The sequence below is a fragment of the Gobius niger genome (assembly GCF_951799975.1).
Source record: "Gobius niger genome assembly, chromosome: 14".
Lineage (NCBI taxonomy): Eukaryota > Metazoa > Chordata > Actinopteri > Gobiiformes > Gobiidae > Gobius > Gobius niger.
The window spans coordinates 19,423,859-19,451,059 of NC_136865.1; the positions used below are offsets into that span (position 1 = coordinate 19,423,859).

The 27,201-nt window shown below is 40.3% G+C and overlaps 2 protein-coding genes and 1 long non-coding RNA gene across 4 annotated transcripts; all 3 read right to left on the reverse strand.

Moving 5' to 3' along the window:
* Positions 1-2,491: 2,491 nt before the first annotated feature.
* On the reverse strand, positions 2,492-19,308 carry recql4 (RecQ helicase-like 4). Its single transcript, XM_079571636.1, has 28 exons — positions 19,185-19,308; positions 18,761-18,794; positions 18,513-18,616; positions 18,289-18,435; positions 16,293-16,438; positions 15,214-16,168; positions 14,977-15,059; positions 14,233-14,329; positions 13,962-14,124; positions 13,721-13,834; positions 13,486-13,647; positions 12,949-13,041; positions 12,741-12,877; positions 11,913-11,996; positions 11,646-11,834; positions 11,275-11,457; positions 11,010-11,211; positions 10,742-10,935; positions 9,436-9,519; positions 9,202-9,339; positions 8,996-9,115; positions 7,501-7,747; positions 7,300-7,429; positions 6,669-6,829; positions 4,957-5,134; positions 4,685-4,838; positions 4,508-4,616; positions 2,492-2,644 (listed from the first exon to the last, which is right to left on the reverse strand). The coding sequence occupies exons 1-28, from the start codon at positions 19,266-19,268 to the stop codon at positions 2,523-2,525; spliced, it is 4,614 nt and encodes a 1,537-aa protein (XP_079427762.1). The 5' UTR covers positions 19,269-19,308; the 3' UTR covers positions 2,492-2,522.
* A 1,034-nt stretch (positions 19,309-20,342) lies between these two features.
* Positions 20,343-25,249, reverse strand: cndp2 (carnosine dipeptidase 2). Of its 2 annotated transcripts, none has more exons than XM_079571413.1 (12): positions 25,100-25,249; positions 24,591-24,771; positions 24,276-24,419; positions 24,030-24,192; positions 23,166-23,254; positions 22,164-22,364; positions 21,629-21,713; positions 21,383-21,543; positions 21,141-21,305; positions 20,925-21,066; positions 20,565-20,712; positions 20,343-20,495 (listed from the first exon to the last, which is right to left on the reverse strand). In XM_079571413.1, exons 2-12 carry the CDS (start codon positions 24,648-24,650, stop codon positions 20,429-20,431), a joined length of 1,425 nt encoding a protein of 474 aa, XP_079427539.1. In that variant the 5' UTR covers positions 24,651-24,771; positions 25,100-25,249; the 3' UTR covers positions 20,343-20,428. The 2 variants fall into 2 exon arrangements, with proteins under 2 accessions (XP_079427539.1, XP_079427538.1); XM_079571412.1 differs by having other exon boundaries at positions 24,591-24,774; positions 25,100-25,247.
* Positions 25,250-25,768: 519 nt separating this feature from the next.
* Positions 25,769-26,173, reverse strand: LOC306973680. Its single transcript, XR_013793579.1, has 3 exons — positions 26,142-26,173; positions 25,938-26,073; positions 25,769-25,865 (listed from the first exon to the last, which is right to left on the reverse strand). It is a non-coding gene; the product is annotated as an uncharacterized lncRNA (long non-coding RNA).
* Between the last annotated feature and the right edge of the window lie 1,028 nt (positions 26,174-27,201).

Sequence of the window (27,201 nt, forward strand, 5' to 3'; positions counted from 1 at the left end):
GAACATCTTCTGAAGCAGAACATTTGGGCAAACCAAGTTACTTACAGTGTGTGTGTGTGTGTGTGTGTGTGTGTGGGGGGGGGGGGGTATTTGACCAAAATCCAGCAGAAAGTCTATGGGAAACTGACCAAATACTTTTTTTCCCCACTGTACATGAGACATGTATGTAAACACCAGATTAGCTTTCAGTCAATTTCACAGGTCGTCGTAGTAGTGTGGTAGGATTCACCGAAGAAGCCTGTTTTATATTGCAGAGTGCACTGATTGACACCTTTCATATCACTATGATCTAATCTGTTCATCTATAATTGTGTAAAAGTCGTTATCAGGAGCAGAGTCCACGGATAAGTCACCACTCACAGGACAGACATCAAAGGAATACAGGCTGGAAAGAGTTACTGCACATGCATTTTAACAAGGTTGTCCCGCACCAAGAGCACCTTTCACTGCCAATTAAACTCTCAGGTGGACTTTTGAGCCATAACAAAGCCAATAATGTTAACAAAGTATCACATTTTACGAAGTTAGTTATTGCAGGCTGAAGATGGTCAAGTGACAAGAGGCTTGGAAGACACTGTGTCAGCAAATGTCTCTACCACAGTTAAACAAGATTATGGGAACTGAAAGTAGGCGAATGGCCAACTGAATGACAGCAGTGAGGTCGGGAGTGGGTCTAAACATGTTGCAAGACATTCATGCACCAAATAAGTTGAAGCCCAGAAGGCCCAAAGCAAGGAATAATATTTTGCACGCTTTCTTAAAGGCCTACATGTTTTTTTTTTTTATTGACTGAAACTCGAAGAGGGAGCATATAAACTCAAACAGTTAATGGTGATTCAAAACACATTTCTAACATATCAAGTATTACAAAAACAAGATCTCAAGGGGCATTTCATTAATAAATCAAGTGGAACTTTATCCATCCTTTTTCTTCTGCTTTATCCAGGGTTTGGTTGTGGATCTTTAATATTATGCTAAAGATAACATCAGGACTAGTTCATAATCATTAAAAATGCTGCATAATTAGACGCAGAGTGTGTTTATTTTTAAAGGTGCATTATGCAGAAAAAAAGTTGATATTTGTGCTTATTTGACCTTGTAGTGACCCAGCGGCTGTATGAGTGGTCAGTGTGTGTTTACTTTCGATCACAGTGGCCTCTACAACGCTCCGGCATCAGTTGTTTTGTAGGTTTTCTGGTGAGAGTCCATCAGCAGTGAAAACCATCAGAACACTGGGTCACTACAAGGTCAAATACACACATAAAAAGTTGCATAATGCACCTTTAAATATAATGAATTATAATATATAACATAATATATAGTATCCCCCCCCTAAAAAAATACTGCAACAGTTTACTTTGAGCCCTTTTATGCTTTTAAAACTACAATTATTTCATTACCACCTATTATTTTAGTAAAGCCCTGCTAATATCCACTTCAGGTTAAACTGTAACAAACCTAACAAAGGTATTCAAGCTCAATATTTGGGTTTCTGCACCACGCGTTTTCCAGTTAATGGAATACCTGACCTTCAAAGAGGGGAATTTTCACTTCCTTGAATAGATACGTTGTAAAAAGTGCATTCATTTCTGTTATTCAGCTTGAACTATGAAACTAATGATTTTGATTATTATGGCTTGGATTATAAAAAACCCAACAGTGTTAATTTCGTCAACTACAATATTTAGTCTTAATTTTAGTCAAACTGATATTTTTTGACGACTAAAATTGGACTAAAACTACATTAAAAGTTTTTCATGAGACTAAAACTATGACTAAAATGTCCAGATGTTTTAGTCGACTAAAATAAGACTAAATTAAAATGAAAAGGAGACACTAAAATCATCCAAACTTCTATTGACCGCCTGAAAGAGCCTCAGATCATGTAAATCCTCTGTTAAAGGGTCAGCTCTGAGCTTTGTTCATGTGGAGCAGCTCCATGAAGCAAAGGAACAAGATTAAATATGATTATAATGAATATTATCGATGCAAAGTCGACTTAATTCATCTTAAATTCAGTCGACTAAAATTACTTGCAATTTTAGTCGACTAAAACTAAACTAAAATTGAAGATATTTTTTTTGACTAAAATCGAATTACATTTTCGTCAAAAGACTAAGACTAAAACTAAATTAAAATATGTTGTCAAAATTAACATTGAAACCCAAAATAAAAATCTCATAAAATGTGTATATTTTGAAAATGGACTGTAAGCCATAATCATCACAGTTATAACAAATAAAGGCTGGACATATCTCACTTTGCATGTAATGAGTCTATATCATATAGCAGTTTCACATTTAGTCAAAACAAGTTGAATTACAGAAATAAATGAATTGAATGATTTTTGAGTTTCACCTTTTGATCAAGTATAATTGTTAAAATGAGAATATGTTTTGTTTTGCAGCATTAACATGAATACACTTCTTTATATTGACACACACAAGTTACAAAAATATATTTTATTTGAACAATTCATTTACACAAAAGCTAATCTGTCGCCTGATGAAACATCTGACTAATCATTTAAAGCGGATGATCTCCTGAGTGGCCAGTCTGATGAGTTGGTTGAAGTCGAATTTGATGTATTTCCTCCAGTAGCGTCGGTCTCTGCCGTAAATGATGGCAGGATAACACGGACTCCCTGAAGAGGAAACATTTATAAAACCACATATGAAGCCACTACATTTAAGGTCATAATATTTCGCTTAATTGTTCTAGTTTTATCATTATTGGTTCTGAAGTAAAACATTGTGTCCTGTGGGTGAGCGGGTGATTGTTTTGCATGGAGAGCGCCTTATAAATAATGTTGTATTTCTAAAGTGATTATTTGCCGCCCTCTAGTGTTGACACCGAGTATAGACCAGGGTTCGTACAGATTCTCTCTTGAGGTTTTCCATGACTTTTCCATGACCCTTTACAACATTTCCAGGACCCCAAAGCCATCATTTTATTAGCCACATTTAGTATTTATTCGGCGTACGTATTTATCAGCACTACATTTTCAGTTTGGGATTTTTTAAGATTAGGCCAACTGTAGTCGAGACCAGAATACGAGAGAAAGACTAGTGAGTACTGAGACCACAACCAGGGCGCCTCCTGCAAACTTGGGCGTTTTGAAAAAGGTGACAGTCTACCAAACGTAGAAACAAGGTCCTTGATTCTTTACTCGCCTGAGGAAAAGTCAATGTCCAAATTCACGCTGTCTGCATTTCCACGATTATGCGCGGTAGTAGCTAAACTTTCGCTACTCCGCTTTGCATCCTCTGGTCTTGTGTTCGTGTAATTATGAAGCCAGCTATACATAATTTCCTCCATAAGCTCATTATTGTCATCATTTTAGTTTGAATTAGCTATTCAGGGAGCCCGCCTCCTTCAGAGCCCAAAGGCGAGGGACCTGTCGCCGCTACAGGCCAAAAACAACTGCCTGAATAAAAATGTGCGCCGTGATTCCTGATTTACCCATTATTTTTTACTACTATATATTTCTTTTCTACTATATTTTAGGATTTTGAAACAAGTTTATCCAAATTCCAAAACTTTTCCATGACTTAACAAATTCCAAAACTCCATGACTTTTCCAGGATTTCCATGACTGTACGAACCCTGATAGACCAAGAAGATCACTTCTTTTCTACAGGTGCGTGGTCATCAAAACACCTCTTACCCCCCGCCGTAACCGAGCAGATTCAGTTCAGCTTTACCCAAATCTAAAAGCTTCTCGACTGGAGCTTACAGCCTTTAGGCCAGAGTAACCTGTAAGGATTATAACGAGAACAAGAAGACCATGTCACTGAGATGAGCTGATAGACAATGGTCCACACCATAATCATTCTGAACATAACGCAAAGTACAGATAATATACAAACACATAGACACAAACAACTGACTCACTGATAGGCAGTCACCCTCTCAGCACAGAGAAGTGTAAGACTAGAATAAAAGGCGACTGTCAACGGAGTTCTGGACTTGACCTCTTCTCTTTCTCTTTCTCTGAAGTCACCAGCTGGTTATACTGCTTTGTAACTAGGAACAATGGCAATAAAAGCCTTATCTTTGAGACGACTTCTATCTCCAGTGTATGCTTTGGCTATATCCAAAAACTGTTCTTGCGTGATGCAAAAGAACCAGATCCTAACAATTTAAGCTCAGACCTGCAATTGCATTGTCGCAGCTTTCTTGTCACATTTTTTTGTGTTTTTTTCCCCCCAGTGTTTTCATCTTGTTGTGTTTACATGCGTTTTGTAGTTTTTTTCCGCTGCTTTTTGGACGCTTTTCATGTCGTATTTTCATCACATTTTGTATGTTTTTGACGGGCATTTTTGTTGCTTGCTGGACCTTTTTTGTTGTGTTTTCGTCATGTTTTTGTTGCTCTTTTGACGCTTTTTTCAAGAAGCTTTTAGATTTGGGTCATGCCAAACTCGGCTCAGGTGGGGGTTAAGAGTTTAAGAAAAAACAGTTAACAGTATTAAAAAAGAGACACTACGTTTTTTTATTGTGGACTCACCAATACCATGGAATATTCTTGCAACCGCCCGACCAGAAAACTTCTCATCACTTCTGTTGCCGAGAAAGCTCCTGACGTCTGCTCTGATCTGCCCCTCCCAGTCCAACAGCTGCAAAATAAAATTCACAAATTAAAACAAAGTAAACATAAAATGAACACACTCATTTGTTGACGTGCCTTAAATTGATCCAATTCTTCGATTTCCAGAGGCGCGAGTGTGTTGTGTTGGTCCCTCCTCTTTTCAAAGTACTCAAAGAGGAGGCTTTTGAGCTGGAGGCTGCGGGTCTCGTCCAGATCGTCGACGCAGGAAGTTACTCTTTGATACGCCACACTGTAGGCACCAAGAGGACAGTTATTCATGCGCTTTTGTGACCTGTGACAGTCAGAACCCGTCCAGCCATTTAAAACAACACTAAAATAACAGTATAGACTTCCAACATGCTGTGTACCTCTTGAAAGCCTTGAAGCAGGAGGTGAGCTGGTAGAGCTGTGTCTGCTCCTGGCTCTGGACTCTGTTGTGGAGGAACTGACAGACCTGGTCCATCTCTTCGTCGCTGAGGTCGCCAAAGGAACGGAAGTAAAACGACGGGGCAGAAAACTCCACCATGACACCACTGCGGCCGCCCACTAGATCAGATTCACATCAGATCAGGTTTATGTCCCCATGTGTCTTGTAATATTCTGCTCTTTATACCGTATAACAGTGTAATGATGTATCGTTTACTGCGCTGTTGCAATCGATTCTAGCTTGTTTAATCATGTGCTGCTTTTATTCCTTATTTTGTGTTTGGTTACAGGAAAATTACAAGCCTACAAACAGTATAGTAAGTATGGCACAACCACAAATGATGTACAGTTCTACAAAAGATAGACATAAAAGAAAATCAAAACACTTTCTGCAAAATATGCTGATTTTAAAGCAGTACAAAGTAACTCATGCCCCTAGAGGCCATAAGAGCCACTGCAGGTGTCGTAGCATTTTTTTACTCATCAATTGTCCGCGAGAGAAAATACTACACTGACAGAAAAGACAAAGGGAGAGAGGAATATTGTACATCCAATTACACAATGCCGATAATTTTTTTCACTCAAACTTGGCTGTAAATACTGTTTAAGTGGCACTAGCCCGCAGTTAGCTTTGCCCGTTAGCCTGCTAGCTTCTTCTTCGTGATTCCATTATTGTGTATTGCGCCTCCGACCCGGAGGCAGCGAAGTTGCAATTATGATTTTATGGCTAGAGACACCGGGGGAGATGAAAGACCCCCCAATCATCCCATTGACACTTGTATTGCCCCCAGAGGGACTACAAGAAGGATTTATTAAAGGTAAAGAAGTTACTTAGTACTGCTTTAAATATGTATTCAATAATACTTCAAATAGAGATTTTAATGTGATCTTTTAGTGGGAAAAAAAGTCCCATTTATTTATTTGGTCGGGGCAGTGCAGAAACATGCATGCAAGTAAACACGCCACAACGGATTGTAGCCTTGTTCCATCCGTTGTCCCACACTCACAAACACACTCTCATTCAGCCTGGCCTGTTGTGCATGTTTTTGGGATAGGGGAAACCGGAGTACCCGGAAGAAACCTACGCAGACACGGGGAGAACATGTGAACAATGTCCACACCGAAAGGCCCGTGGTGGGTATCGAACTCGGGACCTTTAATCTGTGAAGCGAGAGCGTCAAGGGCTAACCGCTGCACCACCGTGCCAATGATTCATGACAATGATTTATAACAGGTTTCTACAACAAACAGGGGAATGGGGGGAAATGTTGATATTCAAAACTAAATTGGACACAAAGGAAAACTTGAGCAAAAGATTGTGTACAATTTCAGTCAAGACTGGAGCTTCAGCTGAATTTATTTTTGACCTTAAGTTTTAGTATTTTTGCAGTAAAAATAGTTGTGACCTCTGTCCCCAAGGAAAATATATATTTTCTGAAAAATTCAATGTCAGTGTCCAGGATTAGTTGATGGAATGAAGGTTTTCTGCCTTAAATGCATAACACCAAATAATCAAACTCACTTGACACTAAACTCCAGGATGAAAACTGGCGCTATGAGAAAAGCTGGTCACATTTGGCTGCTGTATATTAGTTTGCCGTTATGTAAGAATGCATGTGCCCCAAAAGCCCCCGACCTTTAAGCCCTCACTGACCTGAGCTCCACTGCAGCTGCCGGAGCCCCCTCTTCACCAGAGGGAGCTGCCAGCCCATAGTGTCTGCCACCTCCACCACGTCAAACTCCACCTGGTCCAGCGTCTCCACACGCTCCCCCGCCATACGCCTCCTCGCCAAAACCACGGCAATGGGAGGACAACTGTAAATAACGAATACAGATGAAAAATATTGCAACATTGTCTTAGGATGAAAAATACATTTAAAGCAAAGCATAGTCGTCTTCATGGAGTTTGTAAATTTAGTCATAAATGAACATCAAAAAGCCTTTTAAGAAGAAACTAAAGCCGTCTGCTGCTCCTGAAAGGTCACTCGTCACAGTGAATGAGGAGATTGACCAATAAGGGAGAGGCTGATGCTTATAGTGGTGGAGCTTAGAGGCTATATTGCTTATTAGGATTTTGTGCAGCACTTTTTGTTGTTTAAACGAGCTATATAAATATATACATTAAGTGGATTTTAATGCTTTTAATGCCTTGTGGAAACCCTGCTTTCTGCCAAACCGCAGCACTTTATCGCCCTCTAGTGTACACGAGCACTAATTGACACCACCTTGATGATAATAAAAAAAACTTGGCTACATAAATGACATATTGTGAAAGTATTTCCTACATTTTGGTGAGTCTCTGGAGCTGCCGTGGTCCGTCGTAGCAGCCGATTTTACACTGAGACATCGTCGGGTGAAGCAGCTCCACAAAACGCTGCGGATGGAGCTCTAAATAACACAGCAGCGTCTCCACACCTGTGTCAGACGGCGGGAAGTTACATCTGGTGTCTTTATTTAAATAATACTCATTTTATTTTAGCTCACACCTTCCTCTGTGATATCCAGAGTCTCCACGGTTTGCTCCACAGGGATGGCTCGTTCGTGGGTGTGACAAACCCGCTCCTTTGGCCACTCGAAGTTCACAGCGTCGTCGTTTTCCATTTCCGCATCTGCCTTGGCCTTGTTTTCTGGGTTTGATGAACCACCAGCCCCTTGTTGCTGAACAGGCTCGTCATCTTTGGCCTGCGACTCAGGGTTAGTGGCATCTTCAACTGGTCGCTCATTGCCATTAACCTAAAAATTTAAGATAACAGTTTTCAATTCAACACTGCCCTGATACTGGGATTTGTTGTAGGATAACAGTATGGCAAGGCAAGGCAAGTTTATTTGTAGAGCACAATTCATACACAAGGCAATTCAAAGTGCTTCACAGTTGCATAAATACAAGAAAACAAATAGAATCAATAAAAACATCAACATAAAATTAATCAATTACAGTAAAAGGCGAGTGCGCAGATAAAATACTTTCAGTCATATGCATCGGTAAAAAGAACTGTTTTCAGCCTGGATTTGAACATTGTCAGAGTTGAGGCCTGTCTCACATCCTCGTGAATACTGTTCCAGATTTTAGCTGCATGAAACTGAAACGCAGCCTCACCGTGTTTATATAGTATGCCAGTTTGTACAATCCTGAAGCGCAAGACACGCTGGCAAAGTTTTGTATTCAATAATCTATAAACCAAAACTGTCTTATTTGTACTATCTGGACATTTCATCTGGGCATCTCCACCACGGGCCGGGCCGAGAGGGGTGAGTGCGATAGTTGATACTGTAAAACTACACACGAGTCCTTTGAACCGGAAATGTAAGTATCAGAAGCGTGACAGGCTCAAATGGTGCATGTTTCATAAAACACGAGATATCTCCGTTTCTAGAAAAAAAAAAAAGATTTTGATCAAAATTAGCCTCTGTTTAGCTTAGGATTTCTCAGGCACCGAGGAACGTAGAATTAAACAGTTTTCACCTACTGAGAGTTTAGAGTCTCACCTTTAAAACGAGCCATAGCATGTGTCCACAGCTATAACATAGAATACGCTGTGGTGCTATAAATATCATGAAAAATGGTCTGGATTGTTGGCGCTCTATTGTTGGCGTTTTTTAATTCGAAAATATGTAAAAATGAAATAGTAACAATGAAATGGCGGCGAAAGAGCTGGTGAAGATCTTGACTGGGGCTCCTCCTGCTGGCAGCTATAGGAATAATACACACTTCAAGCACAGAACGGCTCAAAATCGATCAATTGTGGGCTTTAAAAATGTGGACAATTTTGGGGCTTGAACAACGACACAATAGTAATCAGGAAGTACAGAACGAGGCGCTGACGCCATAGAAGAAGAAACAGCTTAATTTAACAGCTTTGTCTGGGAATTACTTCAAACTACGTGAATGTTGTGAAATACTACAGACGAGGGAAGGTTAAAACATGGTTAAACCTCAAGAAAGTCGATTTTGCATGATATGTCCACTTTAAAGTCACTTACTGGAGTTGATTGTGATGCATCAGATTCTTGACCCTCAATCATGGTTGTGTTTTGCTCCTTTAGACCCATCTCTTGTTCACAGACTTCCATCATTTCAAGCAGCTCCGAATCTTCTACGTCCTGTATTCAAATATTGTCCATGTTGCTCCTTCTTTGCACTTGCCTTTTGGTCATTGCTTTAAAAAAAATGTACAAAAATGGAGTACCTTCATGAGCAGCTGTTGTTTCTGGTGAATCTGTTTGCATTTACACGCGGGGAAAACTTTCTGGACCAGTCTCTTCACCGTGTAATAGTCCACAGTGTCTGCGTAGATGTGGCGTCGGAGCTCGTGGAGATCACCACCCTGGACCATTACAGATCACAAAAGACTCAATAGTTTTCCTCATTAAATCTGAATAAAATGAATGCAATGTTCTAGGAAATTATCATAACTTCTCACATCAGGATCTAAGAACAGGTGACAGTGAGCTGGTTCCCCATCTCTTCCTGCTCGTCCAATCTCCTGGACGTAACTTTCAAAGCTCTTAGAAAAAGAAAGCAAATGCAGTTATTCTTTTACTTATATTCTTAGTTCAAGTTGGGGTCATTTTGTGCTTCCTTTATGCGGAGGTTCAGTGAGAGATTTGTTGGTTCTTTCTGTGTCAGGGTTTACTTTGGGTGCTCTGGTTTTGACTTAAAATCATGTGCAATAGTACAATGGACACAAGCTAAGACCAGGAGATGGGTCTTACAGCCCCCACATGTTGCTCCAACAGCACTGAAGGAGGACAAAAAAAGGGAACTTTAACCTCTTAACTCCCACCTGGACCGAGTGCATTTACTCCGGCTTAACTTTACCCAAATCCAAACCTTCTTCAAATGAAGAGTCAAAATATAGTGACAGAAACAAGATAATACAAGGTTGAAAATGCAACAAAAAAGCCCCAAAAGAGCAACAAAAAATGATGAAAAAGTGACCAAAATGGGACCATTTTTTTTACAAGTGTGACAAATAAGTGGCGAAAAAGTGACAAAAAGTGGCAAAAACGTGATAAAAAAAGAGACAAAAAAGTGGCAAAAGTGATTAAAAAAAAAGAAAAAGAGGCCAAAACTTGAGAAAATGCGACAAAAAAGTGGCAACAAAGTGACAAAAATGTGACAAAAAAGTGATTAAAAAAAGTGGCAAAAGTGATTAAACAAAAAAGTGGCAACCAAGTGACAAAAAAGTGGAAAAAATATGGCAAAAAAGTGATAAAAAGTGGCAAAATTTATAAAAAAATTAAAAAAAAGTGGCAAAAAAGTGGCAACAAAGTGACAAAAAAACGGGAAAAATGTGTAAAAAAAACGGGCAAAAAAGTGGCAAAAATGTGAAGAAAAAAATTGACCAAAAAAACAAGAAAATGTGTCAAAAACAACACAAAAAAAGATGGCATAAAAAGCAATGGAAAAAGAAAAAAGATGACAACACAGTGAAGAAAAAGATACAGTAGGTTTAGATCAGTTTTGTGGGTTACACTGGCCTATAGGCTGTAAGCTCCAGTCAAAAAGCTTTCAGATTTGGGTAAAGCTAAACTGGAGAAAATGCACTCGGTTGGAAAGTGGGAGTTAAGGAGTTGACCTCTTCCTTAAAACCCATTAAGTAGACAAGATCATGCATATAAAATACTGTACATACACTGCACAAAGTCAAGGCCGCATTTTCGATCTCATCACATTTCACTTACCCTCTTCCATAGCTTTAAATCGGCTGCCAGAGTAGAACTTACCTTGGGCATGTTGTAGTGGATGATGCCCCTCACGTCAGACTTATCCAGTCCCATCCCAAAAGCCACCGTTGCCACGACGATCCTCAGCTCCCCACACATGAAGTTATTTTGGACTCGCCGGCGCTCGGACCCCGACAGACCAGCGTGGTACGACTCCGCCTGCCATTTGATCGGTTTGCGGATCTTCTTCCTCGCTTGTAACGAAACACACAAAGGAAGTTTAGAAAAGGATTGCAGGATAATAAGTTTGTTTTTTAGGACCACATACCTAGTTCTTTCTTCTTCTGCCCTGCAGGGTTGCTTTGAGCCTGGCTGCTGTTGGCAATGTTTGGGTTTTCTTTGACTAGCACCCCCTGCAGGCACGTTCTGAGCAGCGCAGCTATCCTGGTGGTCTCGTCTCTCCTGGTGCAGTAAACAATAATGGAGTCCAGACATCCAAACCTATCCCCCTTCAACAAGGACACTAACGCCTAAAACACAAGGAGAAATGTATAATTAATAAGCTAAATTAAGGGAAATATCAAAGGTCATACCTGGTCCTTCTCTCTGTCCATCGACACAGAGAGCTTGAGATTTGGTGGCACTGCGGCAGACCTCACAGCGATGCCGTCTTCATCGTTGATGTCCAAATGCCGAGCGATGTCCAGCGCAGTGGAGAGAGTGGCTGTAGCCGTGAGACCCAGCAAGCACTGCACCCCCAGACGCTCCCTCAGCACCTATTGAAAAGTATTAGTACACAAAAACCATTGTAAAAAGCAACAGCGACAACATCCATCAAATATTTTACCTGTCGCGGCTTATTTTTCTACCTCAAACTCACACTGGGTAAAAGCTCACTAACATTAGGGCGGCGTAAAAGGTGAATGTATTTAAAGTTCTCGTTTCTGGGTGCGATGTGGCTCACCTTGCAGAGCCTCAGGTAGCAGGGTCTGAAGTTGTGCGACCACTCGGACACGCAGTGAGCTTCGTCTATGCAGGCGAACGCCACAGGGGGGAGGTCATGAGCGGGAGGCAGGCACCCCGACCCAGAACCACCTCCACCGACCAGAGCCTCCGGTGAGAGCAGCAAGACGCACACCTGTCCCGCCTTCACCTGGGGAAAATATGACAACATTACAAAACATGTAGATTAGGATACAATGTATGGTTTACGGTCAGCAAGGTCTTTAACCTTTTCAATGGCGGCCTCTCTCTGCTTCATCGTCATGTTGGAGTGAATACAAGCAGCTTTCAGTTTTGCAGGTATCCCTGAAAGCTGCAATAAAAGAATGAATCAAAGATTAATCGTGAGTGGGCCGGGTATTTTTTCCGATACCTTTACTAAATTATTTGTCATTTAGAACTATAAAACAGATAAATAATGCGATTTTCCTACCATTTAATTTTTTTTTGCATTTGGATCATTTGCTTGAGGTGAAACAACCCAAAAAACTTCCATTAACTACAAAAAGGCAGAAAAAACACTTTCCAAATTTTTGTATTTATTCATCAATTTTCTTCACGTTTTTTTTTTTATTTTCCACATTTTTTTTAACTTACATTTCCCCCAATTTTTTTCCAATTTTTCTACACTTTTTTTCCTCAAATTTTCCCGAAATGTTAATTTTTTTTTTTTTCATTTTTTCCTTTCTTTCCCATTCCCCCCCCAATTTTCCCTAAATGTTTCTGTTTTTTCTCAAATGTTTAAATTTTTTCCCATTTTTCTCACTTGTTATTTCCATTTATTTATTCATTGTTTCAACTTCTCGTACATTTTTTTTTCTTTTGAATTTTGACGACTTCAAGATTTTATATTTCTTTTTGTTGCCTGCTTTTGATTTTATTTTTTTATTTTTTTATTTTTTTCGATCTGTTGTGCACAAATAAAACCAATAATAAAGATTGGATAGTAAGTAACCTCTTGGCATATTTGAATTTTATTTTACCAGTGAGCCTTTTTCTACATTTTAATCCCATTTACTGATTTGACTGTATATTGGCGCAACATAGCGATGCTTACTTGATCATCCATTAGTGAGACCAAAGGCGAGATGACCAGTGTGATGCATTTGAACCGCTGATAGTAAAGGTAGGCGGGCAGCTGGTAACAGAGAGATTTGCCCATTCCCGTTGACAACACCACCAGAGTAGAAAGGCCTAAAAAAACAATAACATGAGAATATTAAAGTATAGGAGAATAGACAGTTTAAATCTATAGCTTTGTATACCGGACAGGATCCTCATGATGGCGTCTTCCTGCCCAGGTCTGAATGACTGATAGCCCAGATCTTTGAGGCTGGCGAACACCTCAGCTGGTGTTTCTGTGGACAGGAGAGGGATGATGTAGATGTATGATGCAATTTATAGATACCATAGTATTGTAATGATACTGTGACTCCCTGAAAAAGTTGGAAAAGGGAGGTAAGTTGCGCATTGGGTTGGGATATGGTAGGACTGCCTTGAAAAGTGTAAACTCGGACCGCATTTTATGTGTGGCTTTATCCCCAAAAACACCCAAAGGGTTAGCAGTGGGTAACAATAGTCCAACCAGGATTGTCAACAAGAAGTATAAATATTATGTAATTGTCAATGTAAACCTATAAAGCTTTCTATACAACTCTCTTGGCTGTATTGAAAAAGTGGGACATTATTTAAAGATGTATGTCTGTGCTGTGCAACTAAAAGAGGAACAGGTGTTACTCCTAACTTGAGTACAGGCCCTTAAGTGCTCAATATTACTCCAAGCACAATAGATATTTCTCCACCTTGTACTTTTCCATCTTCCCCGAGAGGAAACAGAGGCTCCATCGGGGGAGGGGCCGGAGGTCGTTCATAGTCAGGGCGGATGACATTCAGCAGCATCTCGTCCTGCTTTTTGCCGTCTTCATCATTGTCCTGGGTAGAGTTTTCACTGACACTCTGAGAAACTGTTGGAGGAGAGACACCAAGTCAAAATTCCCCATTGTACATTTAAATTACGAGGTTTAACGAAATATTTACCCCCCATGGGCTCAGATTTGAGAGTTCCCGTTGCCCGTGCGACCTCCTCCAAAGTGGGGAGTTCAAACGGCTCCTCCTCAGTCGGGGGTTCATCCTTTGTCGATGGAGGTGGGGCTGAAAGAAGAACGTACCTTTGCGTTTTTGTCACTTTTTTGTTGTTTTTTCATCGCTCTTTTATATATGAACATATCTTTTAATCAAGTCAGTAATCTCTAGTTCTAGCACGCAAACTCATGATTACCTCGTCCCTTGCAGTTGATGGCCCAGTGACCGGTGCCTCCACATTTGAAGCAGGTGTCGCCTTGACGACTGAGCGACCCTCGAAAACCGCCTCGTCCGCCTCGAAAGAACCCTCTCCCGCCACCGAAACGCTCTCCTTTCAGCTGGAACTTCTCCATGTACATCTGCAGGTCACCGCAAATTATCACTATAATATTCAGATATTGGATCTACTAATCTATCATTTTCCTTATCCTCTCCTCTTTTCTAGGACTTGTTTAAAAAAAACATACCTGTCGCCTTAATGCCATCCCCCTCAGTGCGTATCCTTTCACATGCGATTTCTTCTTAAGGTTTATTTTCACAAAGTTTGCCTCTGTTTTCATGTTTCTATAAAGAAGAGCAATTGCAGTATAGCAGAAGTCACATGATGAAGTACCGTATTTTTCGAACTATAAGTCGCTCCGGAGTATAAGTCGCACCAGCCAAAAAATGCATAATGAAGAAGAAAAAAACATATGTCGTTCCTCTAGCTGAGGCTCTAGCTTTTAGCTCGCGATTAGCTTTTTTTGTTTTCTTCATTGCCGTAAGAGTAACCTCCACTTTTCGCCAGTCCCTCACAAGTTTCTCACTCACTCCAAACTTTCTTTCTGCTTCTCGATTACCGTTTTTTAAATCTTCAGTGGTACATGAGTAGCAAATACTGGTACACAAGGCTAGAGCCCCCTCTAGTGGCTGTCAGTGTGAAAATAACATGTGACATTAAATATTTTGATATACAAGTCGCCCCTGAGTATAAGTCGCACCCCCAGCCAAACTGTGAAAAAAAGTGTGACTTATAGTCCGGAAAATACAGTAAACATTTCGTTAGCCACATAGCATACTTGCCTAACTCATTTTTGTTTTGATTTTGGAAAACATGTAAAAAGACGTTTTATAGGAAACAAATTGTTTTTCTCTTGTTGCCATTTTAACAATATTAACATTTTAACAGTTATGCTATGTGGCTAACGATTTATATATTGCACACAACTTACTTAGGTTTGTTTAAATTGGGCTGATAAAGTTTTCTGGCTCCAAAGTTTTCCTCAACTTCTCCAAACAAGTTTTCCTGCGGGGGCTGAACAGCAACACATTAAATCAACACATATTAAACAACTCATTACACAATAAAAGGGATGTTAAAGCCCTTTTCTCACCAAAATCAACAACAGGCAAGGCATTAATGTTACGTTAGGGAGTCAAGTTGAAAATTGTGCCCATTTCTGAGCTACCTTTTTCGGAGACTTGTCTGCCTTCTCCTCTTCCTCACCCTCCTCCGCTCCCTTCTTTTTAGTTTTTCGTTTTCTCGCTGGTTTTGGACTTTGATCGTTCCCGTCGGGGTCTGCATCCTTCTTCTTCCTTCGTTTCTTCTTTGTCTCTTCTCCGTCTACGGCTTCATCTTCACACTCTCCCTCCCTCTGCCTCTTTCGTCCTTTTCTTGCAGTACGTTTAGCTTTAGGGGCAGCGTCGTCATTTTCTGCCCCTAAAGCTAGCGATTCACCCTCCATATTGCCCTTTTCGATGACATTCTCAGCATCTTTGCCTTTTCTTTTACGTTGAACTGGTTTTTGTGCACTCTCGTTAACCTCTATGCTATGACTGACGCTTTCCAAACTTTCTACTTGACTACAACTACTACCTCTACTTTTAGTACCGCTCCCGTCCTTCGCTTTTTCATTTTGTACTTCATTAGATTTAACTTTGATTTCATCTTGATCCTTTGCTTCATCTTTTTGTTCAATAATTACTTCCTTATTTCCGGAAATAGGTTTCTCCTCGACACCCATCTCCCCAAACACTTGACATCTTTCCAACCACTTCTTGTCTATGTGGGTGAGTCTCCTCGCAGCAGAGTTTTTCCCGGTCATTCCTCCTCTGAAACCACTGTGAAACTGTGGGCTGTCATTTTCTCCAAAACCTGCTACGTCTGTGCCCCCTTCATCTTTGAACGGCGTCTGTACCGTCTTTCTATTCATTTCATTATCCTCTTCATTTCTTAAAGCTTCTGATGAAGTTTTGGAAGGCGACAGTGACGAAAAAGAGGGCTTTCTGCCAGAAGGGGGCGCTGGGCTTGAGAAAAGTTCATTGGCAACATCGCTTGTTGGTTCAGCGAAAGGTGCAAAAGGTTCCGAAGGCTCTTCTGAAGTTACCGAGCGGGAAGCCAATGATCCAAAACTGCAGTTTAGTCTGGAAAACAATATAGTTTAATACCATAATAAACATTGTTATTATTAGTAAGGCTCGCATAATGTTCAGGTTTGACTGAGTGAGATTTATGTTACATAGTCAAAAAACTCTTTAATTCACGTACCTTGGGGAGAAGGGGTTGGACAGAGATGATTTGCAGGGTGTAGATTTGGGAGTGGACATTGGGCTGTTTGCTTGCTCCGTTTGTCCATCTTTCAAAGATTTCAGTGGTGTCCGGCTTGGAGTTTTCTTTAGAGATACTGGCCTTTCCTAGAGGGCAGATTATACCGTTATTTAGCACATCATTTAGCTCTTCCGTCATTAAGCTCTTCTGTCATTCGGCTCTTCTGTCATTAAGCTCCTCTGTCATTAGGCTCTTCTGTCATTAGGCTCTTCTGTCATTAGGCTCTTCTGTCATTAGGCTCTTCTGTCATTAGGCTCTTCTGTCATTAGGCTCTTCTGTCATTAGGCTCTTCTGTCATTAGGCTCTTCTGTCATAAGGCTCTTCTGTCATTAGGCTCTTCTGTCATTAGGCTCTTCTGTCATTAAGCTCTTCTGTCATTAGGCTCTTCTGTCATTAGGCTCTTCTGTCATTAAGCTCTTCTCTCATTCGGCTCTTCTCTCATTCGCCTCTTCTCTCATTCAGCTCTTCCATCATCCAGCTCTTCCATCATCCAGCTCTTCCTCTACCATTTAGCACTTCTTCTGTTATTCAGCTCTTCAGCTCTCCCGCCATCATTCAGCTTATCTTCTATCATTTAGCTCTTAGCTCTTCTTCTGTCATTGAGCTCTTCTGTCATTAGGCTCTTCTGTCCTTAGGCTCTTCTGTCCTTAGGCTCTTCTGTCCTTAGGCTCTTCTGTCATTGGGCCCTTCTGTCATTCAGCTCTTCTCTCATTCAGCTCTTCCATCATTTAGCTCTTCTATCATTTAGCTCTCCTATCATTCAGCTCTTCCATCATTTAGCTCTCCTATCATTTAGCTCTTCCATCATTTAGCTCTTAGCTCTTCTTCTGTCATTAAGCTCTTCTTTCATTTAAGCTCTTCTTTCATTTAAGCTCTTCTTTCATTTAAGCTCTTCTCTCATTCGGCTCTTCCATCATTTAGCTCTTCTATCATTTAGCTCTTCTATCATTTGGCTCTCCTATCATTTAGCTCTCCTATCATTTAGCTCTCCTATCATTTAGCTCTTAGCTCTTCTTCTGTCATTAAGCTCTTCTTTCATTTAAGCTCTTCTTTCATTTAAGCTCTTCTCTCATTTAAGCTCTTCTCTCATTCGGCTCTTCCATCATTTAGCTCTTCTATCATTTAGCTCTTCTATCATTTAGCTCTCCCATCATTTAGCTCTCCCATCATTTAGCTCTTCTATCATTTAAGCTCTTCTATCATTTAGCTCTTCTATCATTTAGCTCTCCTATCATTTAGCTCTCCTATCATTTAGCTCTTCTATCATTTAAGCTCTTCTATCATTTAGCTCTTCTATCATTTAGCTCTCCCATCATTTAGCTCTCCCATCATTTAGCTCTTCTATCATTTAAGCTCTTCTATCATTTAGCTCTTCTATCATTTAGCTCTCCTATCATTTAGCTCTCCTATCATTTAGCTCTCCTATCATTTAGCTCTCCTATCATTTAGCTCTTCTATCATTTAGCTCTTCTATCATTTAGCTCTTCTATCATTTAGCTCTTCTATCATTTAGCTCTTCTATCATTTAGCTCTTCTATCATTTAGCTCTTCCATCATTTAGCTCTTCCATCATTTAGCTCTTCTATCATTTAGCTCTTCTATCATTTAGCTCTTCTATCATTTAGCTCTTCTATCATTTAGCTCTTCTATCATTTAGCTCTTCTATCATTTAGCTCTTCCATCATTTAGCTCTTCTATCATTTAGCTCTTCTATCATTTAGCTCTTCTATCATTTAGCTCTTCTGTCATTAAGCTCTCCTATCATTTAGCTCTTCTGTCATTAAGCTCGTCTTCTGTCATTAAGCACTTCTGTCATTAGGCTCTTCTCTCATTCAGCTCTTCCATCATTTAGCTCTTCTCTCATTGAGCTCTTCTCTCATTTAGCTCTTCCATCATTTAGCTCTTCCATCACACATTACGATCACTGGTCTCTCACCTTTCCAAGTGCAGCCAAGTTGGACTTAAGCTTAAGGCCGTAGTACTGCGCTGAAGCCTTAAGGTTGTCTCGGTCCTGTACCGTGAGTTTTGGAGAAGCGGCCGGCAACGACTTACGGTTCAAATGTGAACCCCAACAATCAGGCTCCTGAAGAAAAGACGAAGACAGCACATTCAGATAACTATCCAAAACAAAAATGTATCTGAGCAGTAATGTCCTCACACCTTTGAGGCTGAGTTGACCTCTTTCTGCTCAGCTGATCCACTGCTTGAGGTTGTACAGCTGTTTTCATTGACCTGTTTCAAACCTCTGTACTCTTTATACAACTCTGCAAAGACAACAGCTATAAAGTCTATGTGTAAACAAAACATGACAATCAAACATATTTAACAAACATGCAAACACATCATTGGTCACAATAAGAGTGTGAACAGTGAGCGCATGAGCAGTGGGGACATTTCTCAGTTCTTACGTTTTGTTTCTTCTGGTGCTCGATCAATATCCTCCTATAAACAAAATGTATCAGTATTTATATGTATCAGAACACATAAATGTATCAGTATTTATATGCATCAGAACACATAAATGTATCAGTATTTATATGTATCAGAACACATAAATGTATCAGTATTTATATGTATCAGAACATATAGATGTATCAGTATTTATATGCATCAGATCACATAAATGTATCAGTATTTATATGTATCAGAACACATAAATGTATCAGTATTTATATGCATCAGAACACATAAATGTATCAGTATTTATATGTATCAGAACACATAAATGTATCAGTATTTATATGTATCAGAACACATAAATGTATCAGTATAGGCACCAGTATATGAACAGACTTTGAGCGGCAAATTCATGGATAAGACAGTTTAATTTACCTTATTGGGTTTCCTCTGGTGCTGTTTGACAAAGTCCTGCTCCCAGTTTTTGAGTAAAACCTTTACTTCGTTGTAGCGGCCCATGGCAGCCGCGTCTGGAGGTTCTAGCCTGATTTAGCCTCAAAGTCTGCAAAGCTGCTACTTTTAGCAAACATTAGCTCCGTGTCATCGCTACAGCGTGAATACACTTAACTTGACCACTCGACATCATCAAATCTGTCTTGTTTTAGAATAATCATGCCAAAGTAATTCAGACTTCCCCCGCAGCCTGACAGCGTTGTTTACAGTTTTGGCGCCCCGGAAGTCGTCACTGGCTTCGCTGTGGGTTGCCAGATCTGCTCTGCATCCTAACAAAAAGGCTTTGTAAACATATTACAGAAAACACTCAATACCAGAGGCGGGAAGTTACATTTACTCAAGCACTGCTTTTCTTGGAATAGTTTTACCATATGGTACTTTTTACTTCTTATCTGTACTCGAGTAAAGATAGTTTCTCGTTCCACACTGGCAAAAGCTTAACATATAAAATAGAGGCAGCTTGAGTTTTATGTACTTTATTCAGGGGAAAAAATTATCTGGCATTTCCTTGAGATACATGAAATGTATAAATCCTTGTATCATAACTATCAAATGGTAAATCACTTCTAAGCCCAGTTACTCAGTACTCACATAGCATTTTCTCCAGGTATTTTTTTACTCATGTCAAATGTTTTCTTGAGTAAATCTTTTTCAAAGTAGTTACTCGAGTAAATATTTAAGCTACTCTACCCACCACTGCTCAAGACACAATGTACTTGAAATTTCATAAATTTGTGATTATCCAATGTAATATTCCCCATGAATATTTTTGTATAGTTTGTGTACTTGCAATGATTAAACTGCTCTTCATTTGCAAAAAGTCACTCGTCACTATTGTGTGCAAAAATTAGGCTTTTCGATGTGTGACCAATCGGTCCAACCTAAATATGAATGTAGACAGTTTTGTAACCCAAGGTTTTACTACAGTATTTGCAATAACTTTTCATTTCGATCATTTGATTTAGTCAACAGCGTTGATAAATTTCAAAACATTACACCAAACATGGGTAAAAAATACTTTAATTCACATGGTACTGTAGTTGCTTGTACAAAGTTGGAGAGATGGGTTTGTTGAAGTACATGGTTTAAGGCTTCGATGCAGGAGTGGAAATACTGTCCATGATTTTGATACAGCACTGGAAATACTGTGAGTGATTATTTTAGGATTACTCCAGTTGAGACACTTCATGGAAATAGGCGCCCAGCATTTTGGTTCCTTGGATGTAATTCGACCTATTAAAAGAACCATAATCAATGGCAGATTAAAACTACATTACTACAAAAATGTTACACTTGCATTACCTGTTTAGTTTCTCATTTTGGGAATGAGCACCATCGTCCGACGACCCGACTGGAAGCAGCATCACGTTGCGGCCAGTCGCCTCTTGGAACGTCAGCGTGACTGGGATACTGCCACCTTCACGGGTCAGGTCTGGCTCTACCCCAAATACTAAGGGAAAGAGATACATTGTTAAAAATTGAACTTTTGGACCAATGGATATCTAAAAATTGTCATATGCAACATATTTTGTCCTTCAACTGTTTATATAGCTTTCACTTTGAACAGGCAGAGATTATAAGATTACAAGCTCAATTTTAAATGAAGGGCTACAGATTTTCTCTTCACAAAACACATTTCCATTCCCGTTAGTGTTTCTATACCTGTCTTCATCGCTTTGCGCCCGGCCATGTAGTGTGGATGGTTGAAGTCAGACACCCAGGCTTTAGCTCCATGGCCCATATAAACCTTCATCTTGTTTGGAGTTCCCCGTTCTGCAAACTGCTTCTCCAAGTGGCTGATCACCTAAAAAACAGGTTAATAATATGACTAACAAGCAGTAAACTTTGGATGTTAAGCTTCAGGGATAAAACATTTACCTGTTGCTCTACAATTTTGGGGTCCATGTCGGGGACGAGGCGGATGGAGAACTTCCCAATAACCTTTCGTGGGATGACAGTTTTAGCTCCGGTTTCGGCAAACGCTCCCTCTATCCCGTGGAGAGACAGGGATGGGTACCTCCAGCGGTGCATGAGGATTTTCTCCTACAGAAAAAAACGGATTCCATTTGCAAAAAAATAGATAGTAATAGTTTGCAATGTGCTGCGTTTAAATGACTCACTTTTGTGTCATGCAACAGCTGACAGACTCCTACGTCTTTGCAGTATTCGTCCAGGTCAAAATCTATTTTCTCATAAAGCTTTGTCTCCTCATCTGTCAGCGGGGCAACGTCGTTGTACATGCCAGGAACCAAGATCTTGCCTGTCTTATCAACAAGTGATCCTGTTAAGATACAAATATAAACATGTTAAAAGGGTAAAGAGAAGGATACAGTTTCAAACATTAACATGGAGCATTTGATACTTGCCCATGAGAGCGATGAGGTCAGTCATGGCCTCGTGAACGGAGCCACCAAACACTCCAGAGTGAAGGTCCTTCTCACAGCCCTCGACCTATAGCAAAGTAGCGTGTTGTAATTACAGCTGCACAGCATTAGGAGACACAATATTCATATTCTGAGAAGTTACAACATATCGCAAAAGCATGCTGGTATTTCACACCAACAAAAAAATTGGCATTCCAAACAGGTATTTGTTGGTTTGGTCGGGACAGTGCACGTTAATGATTAATGTACATGTTTTTTTCGTGATCGGGGAAACCGGAGTACCTGAAGGAAATCAACACAGACACAGGGAAAACATGCAAACGCCACAGAGGGGTCCTGTTCGGCCAGGACTCGAACCTGGGATCTTCTAGCTTTGAAGCGAGAGCGCTAACCGCTGTGCTTAGATCTCTAATGGATCCGAGACTGTAGTTTAGAGAAGCCTCAAGTACCACCTGAAGCAGCTCATGTACCACAGTTTAAACACTGAACCACCATACATGCAAAACGATTATTACACCTCAATGAAGAAGTAGCAGATGCCTCTCAAGCCGTAGGTGATGCATGGCTTGTCTTTGCCGAGCCAGTAGTTGTCCGAAATGCACACATAGTCCACGTCTTTGAGGAAAGTGTCTTTTCGTGAAAACACAAGTTCATCCAGACCCTCAGAGCCAGACTCCTCCATCCCCTCAAAGCAGAATTTTATGTTGATGGGAAGCTCCTGAAAGACAAAGAAAAAGCCATGAAGTTTCACACAAAAGTACATAACAGGGACCAAAATTAAAACCGTCCTGGAAGCACATTACAATGTAACTGTTTATGTAACTTGTGAAAGCATGTAATAGAAATTGATTAACTGGGAAAACAGGATTAAAAATCACCATTTTGGAGCCCAGTTTACAAATTTGAAGAAAAATATTTCCTGGAAATGAGCAGAATTCCTACCTTTATCGTGAACATATTGGCAATTTAATTATATAATTTCAAAGTGCAGACTGCAAAGTGGTTTTGAGTTATTGTACAGTGCTTTACAAATAAACGCTTGATGAAATGTGAAATCCACTACTGCGCTGTAATTGCTACTATGAATAGATTTTTAAAAAGTCAAGATTTAAATGGCTTCTTCAAAGCAAGAAAGAAGGTGACAACACTGTTTAATGATTGATCGTAGCCACCGGTAACTCCCACCTGACGAAATTATATTCAAAGACCTTTGATCACTTTCCGTGTTAAGAGGCTTGACGTGATCAGCAACACGGAGCAATCCTCCAATCTGGTCTGTATCAGGCAACTAACAAGCAGCATAGATAATGAGTAGCCTATTTTGCAAATTTTAATGAAGGGCTTAAGATAACCCCACCCATACAGGTTTGATCACAAGATTATTAAACTTTAGAGTTTCACATTGCGCCAGCTAAAATGTGGCCTCAATTGAGATGTTTCAGCAATGCAAGGAAATCACACCTGAAATCCAACTGTGAGCCAAACTATTTAAGATAATTCTGCAACCAAAGAACTTTACCTGCTTGATCTTCTGGTAAGCCTCAATGCAGTTAAACCAGGCCAAAACAGGACCCTTGTCATCAGTGGATCCTCTTCCATAAAGCTTACCTGCAAAAGAAACAGACAAGCATGAAAATTATTGCCACAGACTTATAGTGCAAGCACTCCATCACAGGCCATTTACAATTGTAAAAGTCTGGGTGTAAACGGAATACTAAAATGTAACGCGTGACCAAAGCAGTCGCTGAACAGACAAAATACCAAAAGAGGATGTGGCAGTGTTTGTCAGCTGACTTTCACACAATTCATGACAAAGCTGCAAATTTGTCATAGTTGCAACTAAATATAACACATAAAAGCAAAAGAAAAAGGTTATTCAGCCAACAGTCATGTGACCTCCAAATACCTAATCTGAAACTAATTTAAATCTAATCACCACAAGCAATTAATCCTCTTGAACCAAGATAAGACCAAGAAGACTCTACCCCTTTTATTCCTGAGGTAAATAGGCTGGACTTTGGAAATGTTCCTCCAACAAAGATATGACCAGAAAACAGTCAGGGCCACCACAGTTGATATTAGTTAGTGATATTCCATGCCTCAATATTGTGGTTTATGGTGAAGTATAGCTCATTGGAGTAAAATTTAAAACCACACTTTCCATTAGAATGTAAATAATGCATGGCCAATTTATGATCGTGGCAGGGCACAAAAGTAAATGCCTTTACCACAAATAAATCTGAATAGCTTTGGTTGTGCCCAAGCAGCATTCCAATGTCATTCAACTTGGAATCTAAAAATGAAACTACAACATCAAACTCATTACAAAACTGCTTTGGGCGATTCTGAACAAAAGGGAAAGTACACAGTTGGTGCTTCTTACCATCTTTCTCCACAAGAGTAAAAGGTTCTGTGTCCCAGCCATCTTCTAGAGCAGCAGGTTGGACATCCAGGTGACCGTAGATGCACACTGTCTTCTTACCCGGGTCAGAACCCAATTGTCCCAGCACAATGGGGGGCAGGGGGATTTCTTCACCCGAGGGAAGCTGTCCAATAGAACACGTCAAAGTATTAAAAAGAACATCTGTAGTAGTGAAAGCAGTGGTGATTATAGAGGTAGTGTGAATACCGTCTGTTTGCCGATGTCCACCAGCTCCACTGTGCCCCCCAATCTCTCAATGTCCTTTGCAGCCATTTCCATCATTGTCTTGATCTCCCCTCGCTTCTCTGGCCAGGCTGACACACTCTGGACTGCCACCCAATCCGCAAGACGCTAGAAACACACGAAATGGGACACCAACATTATAAAACTTTAGATCTAGTGCAACCTAAGGCAAGTCCTGACAAGAAAAGTCATTCAATTCCCTGAGAAACACATCACCACTCAGTTTTCAAGCACTGATTTGTCAAATGGAACTTTTAGAGAAAAAGAGAAAAATCATACCTTTACATATAGATCTTGGTTGTCATCCACATATTTGAAAAGTGTTGGGAGGTGAGCCATATTTGCAGGACTTTGGAGGTTTCACCCAGGCAGAAGGCAGTGGCTGGAGAGACGAGCTGTTCCTCCACTCGTGCTTACTTATACGGAACCAAAACCACGCCTCTTGAAAACCTGCTGACAGCTGCTGGATCAAGGGAGAAACCAAACACGAATGACATAATGCACATAAGATGGTCAAATTGCCTCACTTAGTAACTATTACGTTATGGGAAATGCATTCATTTATCTCGACATAACGCGCAGTCATTCAACAACATGAGCCGTTAAGCTAGCTCACAACTTAGCATTAGCTCGGTGCTTAAAAGTACAACAAACAGACTTCACACCAAAGATAAAGACGTAGAACATGATCGACGCAAACGCACGATGATCACAGAAACATTTTAATTGCCGGGAATGGCGTTTTAAATTCACAAAGTGCGAAGATCTGCGTGATTATACATATTTACCTCACGTGCTTCCGGATAAAAACAAACTTCGCGTGCGTCCAACGGATTTAGTGTCGTTGACGTCGATACGTTACAATAAAGTGGAAAAGTAGTAATCTGCAGTGGTCAGCTGCAGCAGAAACAAAGTGGTCATTTCAGTGTTGTCGTGGCGAAAGGAATTGTGGGAAGCCAGAGGCGCTTGTAGTTTTGCATCAGTGGGGTTCGGGATCCTCTAAGGCCCCCCCAAAGGATGACCGGTAAGGCCTACACAGTACCTAGTCCTACACAGTGTACCTAGGCCTATTTAAAAAACGCTACTCACCATTTAGGCAAAAACAAAAAAAAGCTGCATGATTTTTTTTTTTTTTTTTAAATCAAACCTAATCCCTGCCTCAGAGTGCATTTTCTCCAATTTAGCTTTACCCAAATCCATAAAGACCTACAAAACTGATGACTCTGCATTGTCACAGTTAAGCATTTAGTCGTGTTAGTTTTCCCTTGTCATTTTGTTGTCCTTCTCCCTTGATTTTTTGTCATGCTTTCACCACTTTAATTGTGACTGTACTTTTGTTGCATTTTCTTCGTCTGTTTTGCCACTTTGTTCAAGAAACTTAGATTTGGTTAAAGCAAATTCACTCAAAAACATTGTATAGTAAAAACATTTATTCGATTGTCTAATTTTTTAATCTGTGGAAGCTGAAGAGAATTAAGTGTTCGCATCAAAGCAGCGGTCCACACACGGCTCCTCAGTCGAAAAGCACAAAGATACAGAACACATGAAGTAGATCTGCAAAGAAAGTAACACATTAGTATTTCCCGTAGGCCAACACTGCTGCCTTTTTTTGAAACAAATGCTTACATCTTCGTCGATATACTTGTTCGTATTTGGATTGATGAACTGAAAAGCCTGAACCACAAATCGCCTTTTATTTTTATCTCCAGCAGAGTCAACGTTGCGGAGTATCCTTGCCTCATGGACATTCGGGTTGGCACACCTGAAAATATGGGGGGAAAGCATGAAGATAATGCTTACCAAAAATGTGTATTAAACATGACATTTTACCCTTCATAGATGAGCACTAAAGCCTGTCTGGCATAATGAGGGTGGGCTACGCAATAGTTGACAAGAATGACAGCTTTAGGAACTGGAGACAGCAGTTGCAGTTGGAGGTACAGTGGTTTTCCGAGGAGAAGCCTCAGTGGAGGATGGTGTGTCGGGTGGAACGCTGTGTAAGTGTGATCTGTTAAAATACACAATATATTTTGTGTCAGGCCACGTTAATATGAAAGGCTTTTCATTTCACCAAACTGACAGTAGCATGGCGTCATAACACATTACTCCACTTTCCCCTTTAAGAATGCATGATTAGGAAATAAAATAGTGCATGTTCTGAACCTGTGGCAATGCTCAACGCAATCCCGTACAGTCCATAGTAGATGGAAGTGGGCACCGTGGAGCTGGGAGTCGTCACCATGTACCCAACACTGAGTAAAGCCTGATTAGGGCTGTAGCGGCACTCAACCAGGAACCTACAGAAAGAATGACGTAGTGTGAACATTAATGGCTGTGAAATATTGACCGCCACACTACATTTGGACAAGTCTACCTTAAAAGGGATATTTCAGGATTGGACACATTTTTTTGTATTTCATGCAGTTCTAGTGCAAGGCTAGCGCATCTCTACAGGGGCGGACTGGGACTGAAAAACAGCCCTGGACTCTGGCCGGCCTGGCCCAAATTAGCGTAAATGTGACACTTCCACAAATACATGTGTTAACCTCTTGCCCCCCGCCTTAACAGAGAGCATTTTCTCCAGTTCGGCTTTACCCAAATCTAAACGCTTCTTGACTGGAGAGCAACACTAACGCCTCGTTTGAAAGCTAAAATCTAGAAAAGTGACGGTAACTTTTTGTCACGTTGTCCCTGCATTTGTCATGTTTTTGTTGCTTTTTCATTAATTTTTTCATTGCTTTGTCGTCACGTTTGTGTGACGAAAATTTGATAAAAAATTGACAAAAAAAATGACAAATGTGACAAAATGTGGCCAAATGTGACAAACAAAAATGTGATAAAAATGACAAAAAATACAAAAAATTGACCAAAAAATGACAAAAATCTGATT

What these genes read in the sequence shown, in the direction of transcription:
- recql4 (XM_079571636.1), bottom strand. Translation starts at nt 19,268, where the DNA reads ATGGGCCGCTACAACGAAGTAAAGGTTTTACTCAAAAACTGGGAGCAG. An exon ending in AGGTCAACTCAGCCTCAAAG is followed by an intron (nt 18,436 to 18,512) that starts GTGTGAGGACAT and finishes TCTTTTCTTCAG; the next exon opens with GAGCCTGATTGTTGGGGTTC. An exon ending in GCTACCTGAGGCTCTGCAAG is followed by an intron (nt 11,458 to 11,645) that starts GTGAGCCACATC and finishes ACTTTTCAATAG; the next exon opens with GTGCTGAGGGAGCGTCTGGG.
- cndp2 (XM_079571413.1), bottom strand. Translation starts at nt 24,650, where the DNA reads ATGGCTCACCTCCCAACACTTTTCAAATATGTGGATGACAACCAAGAT. An exon ending in TGGACATCGGCAAACAGACG is followed by an intron (nt 24,193 to 24,275) that starts GTATTCACACTA and finishes TCTATTGGACAG; the next exon opens with CTTCCCTCGGGTGAAGAAAT. An exon ending in TCTGCTACTTCTTCATTGAG is followed by an intron (nt 21,714 to 22,163) that starts GTGTAATAATCG and finishes ACTTTGCTATAG; the next exon opens with GTCGAGGGCTGTGAGAAGGA.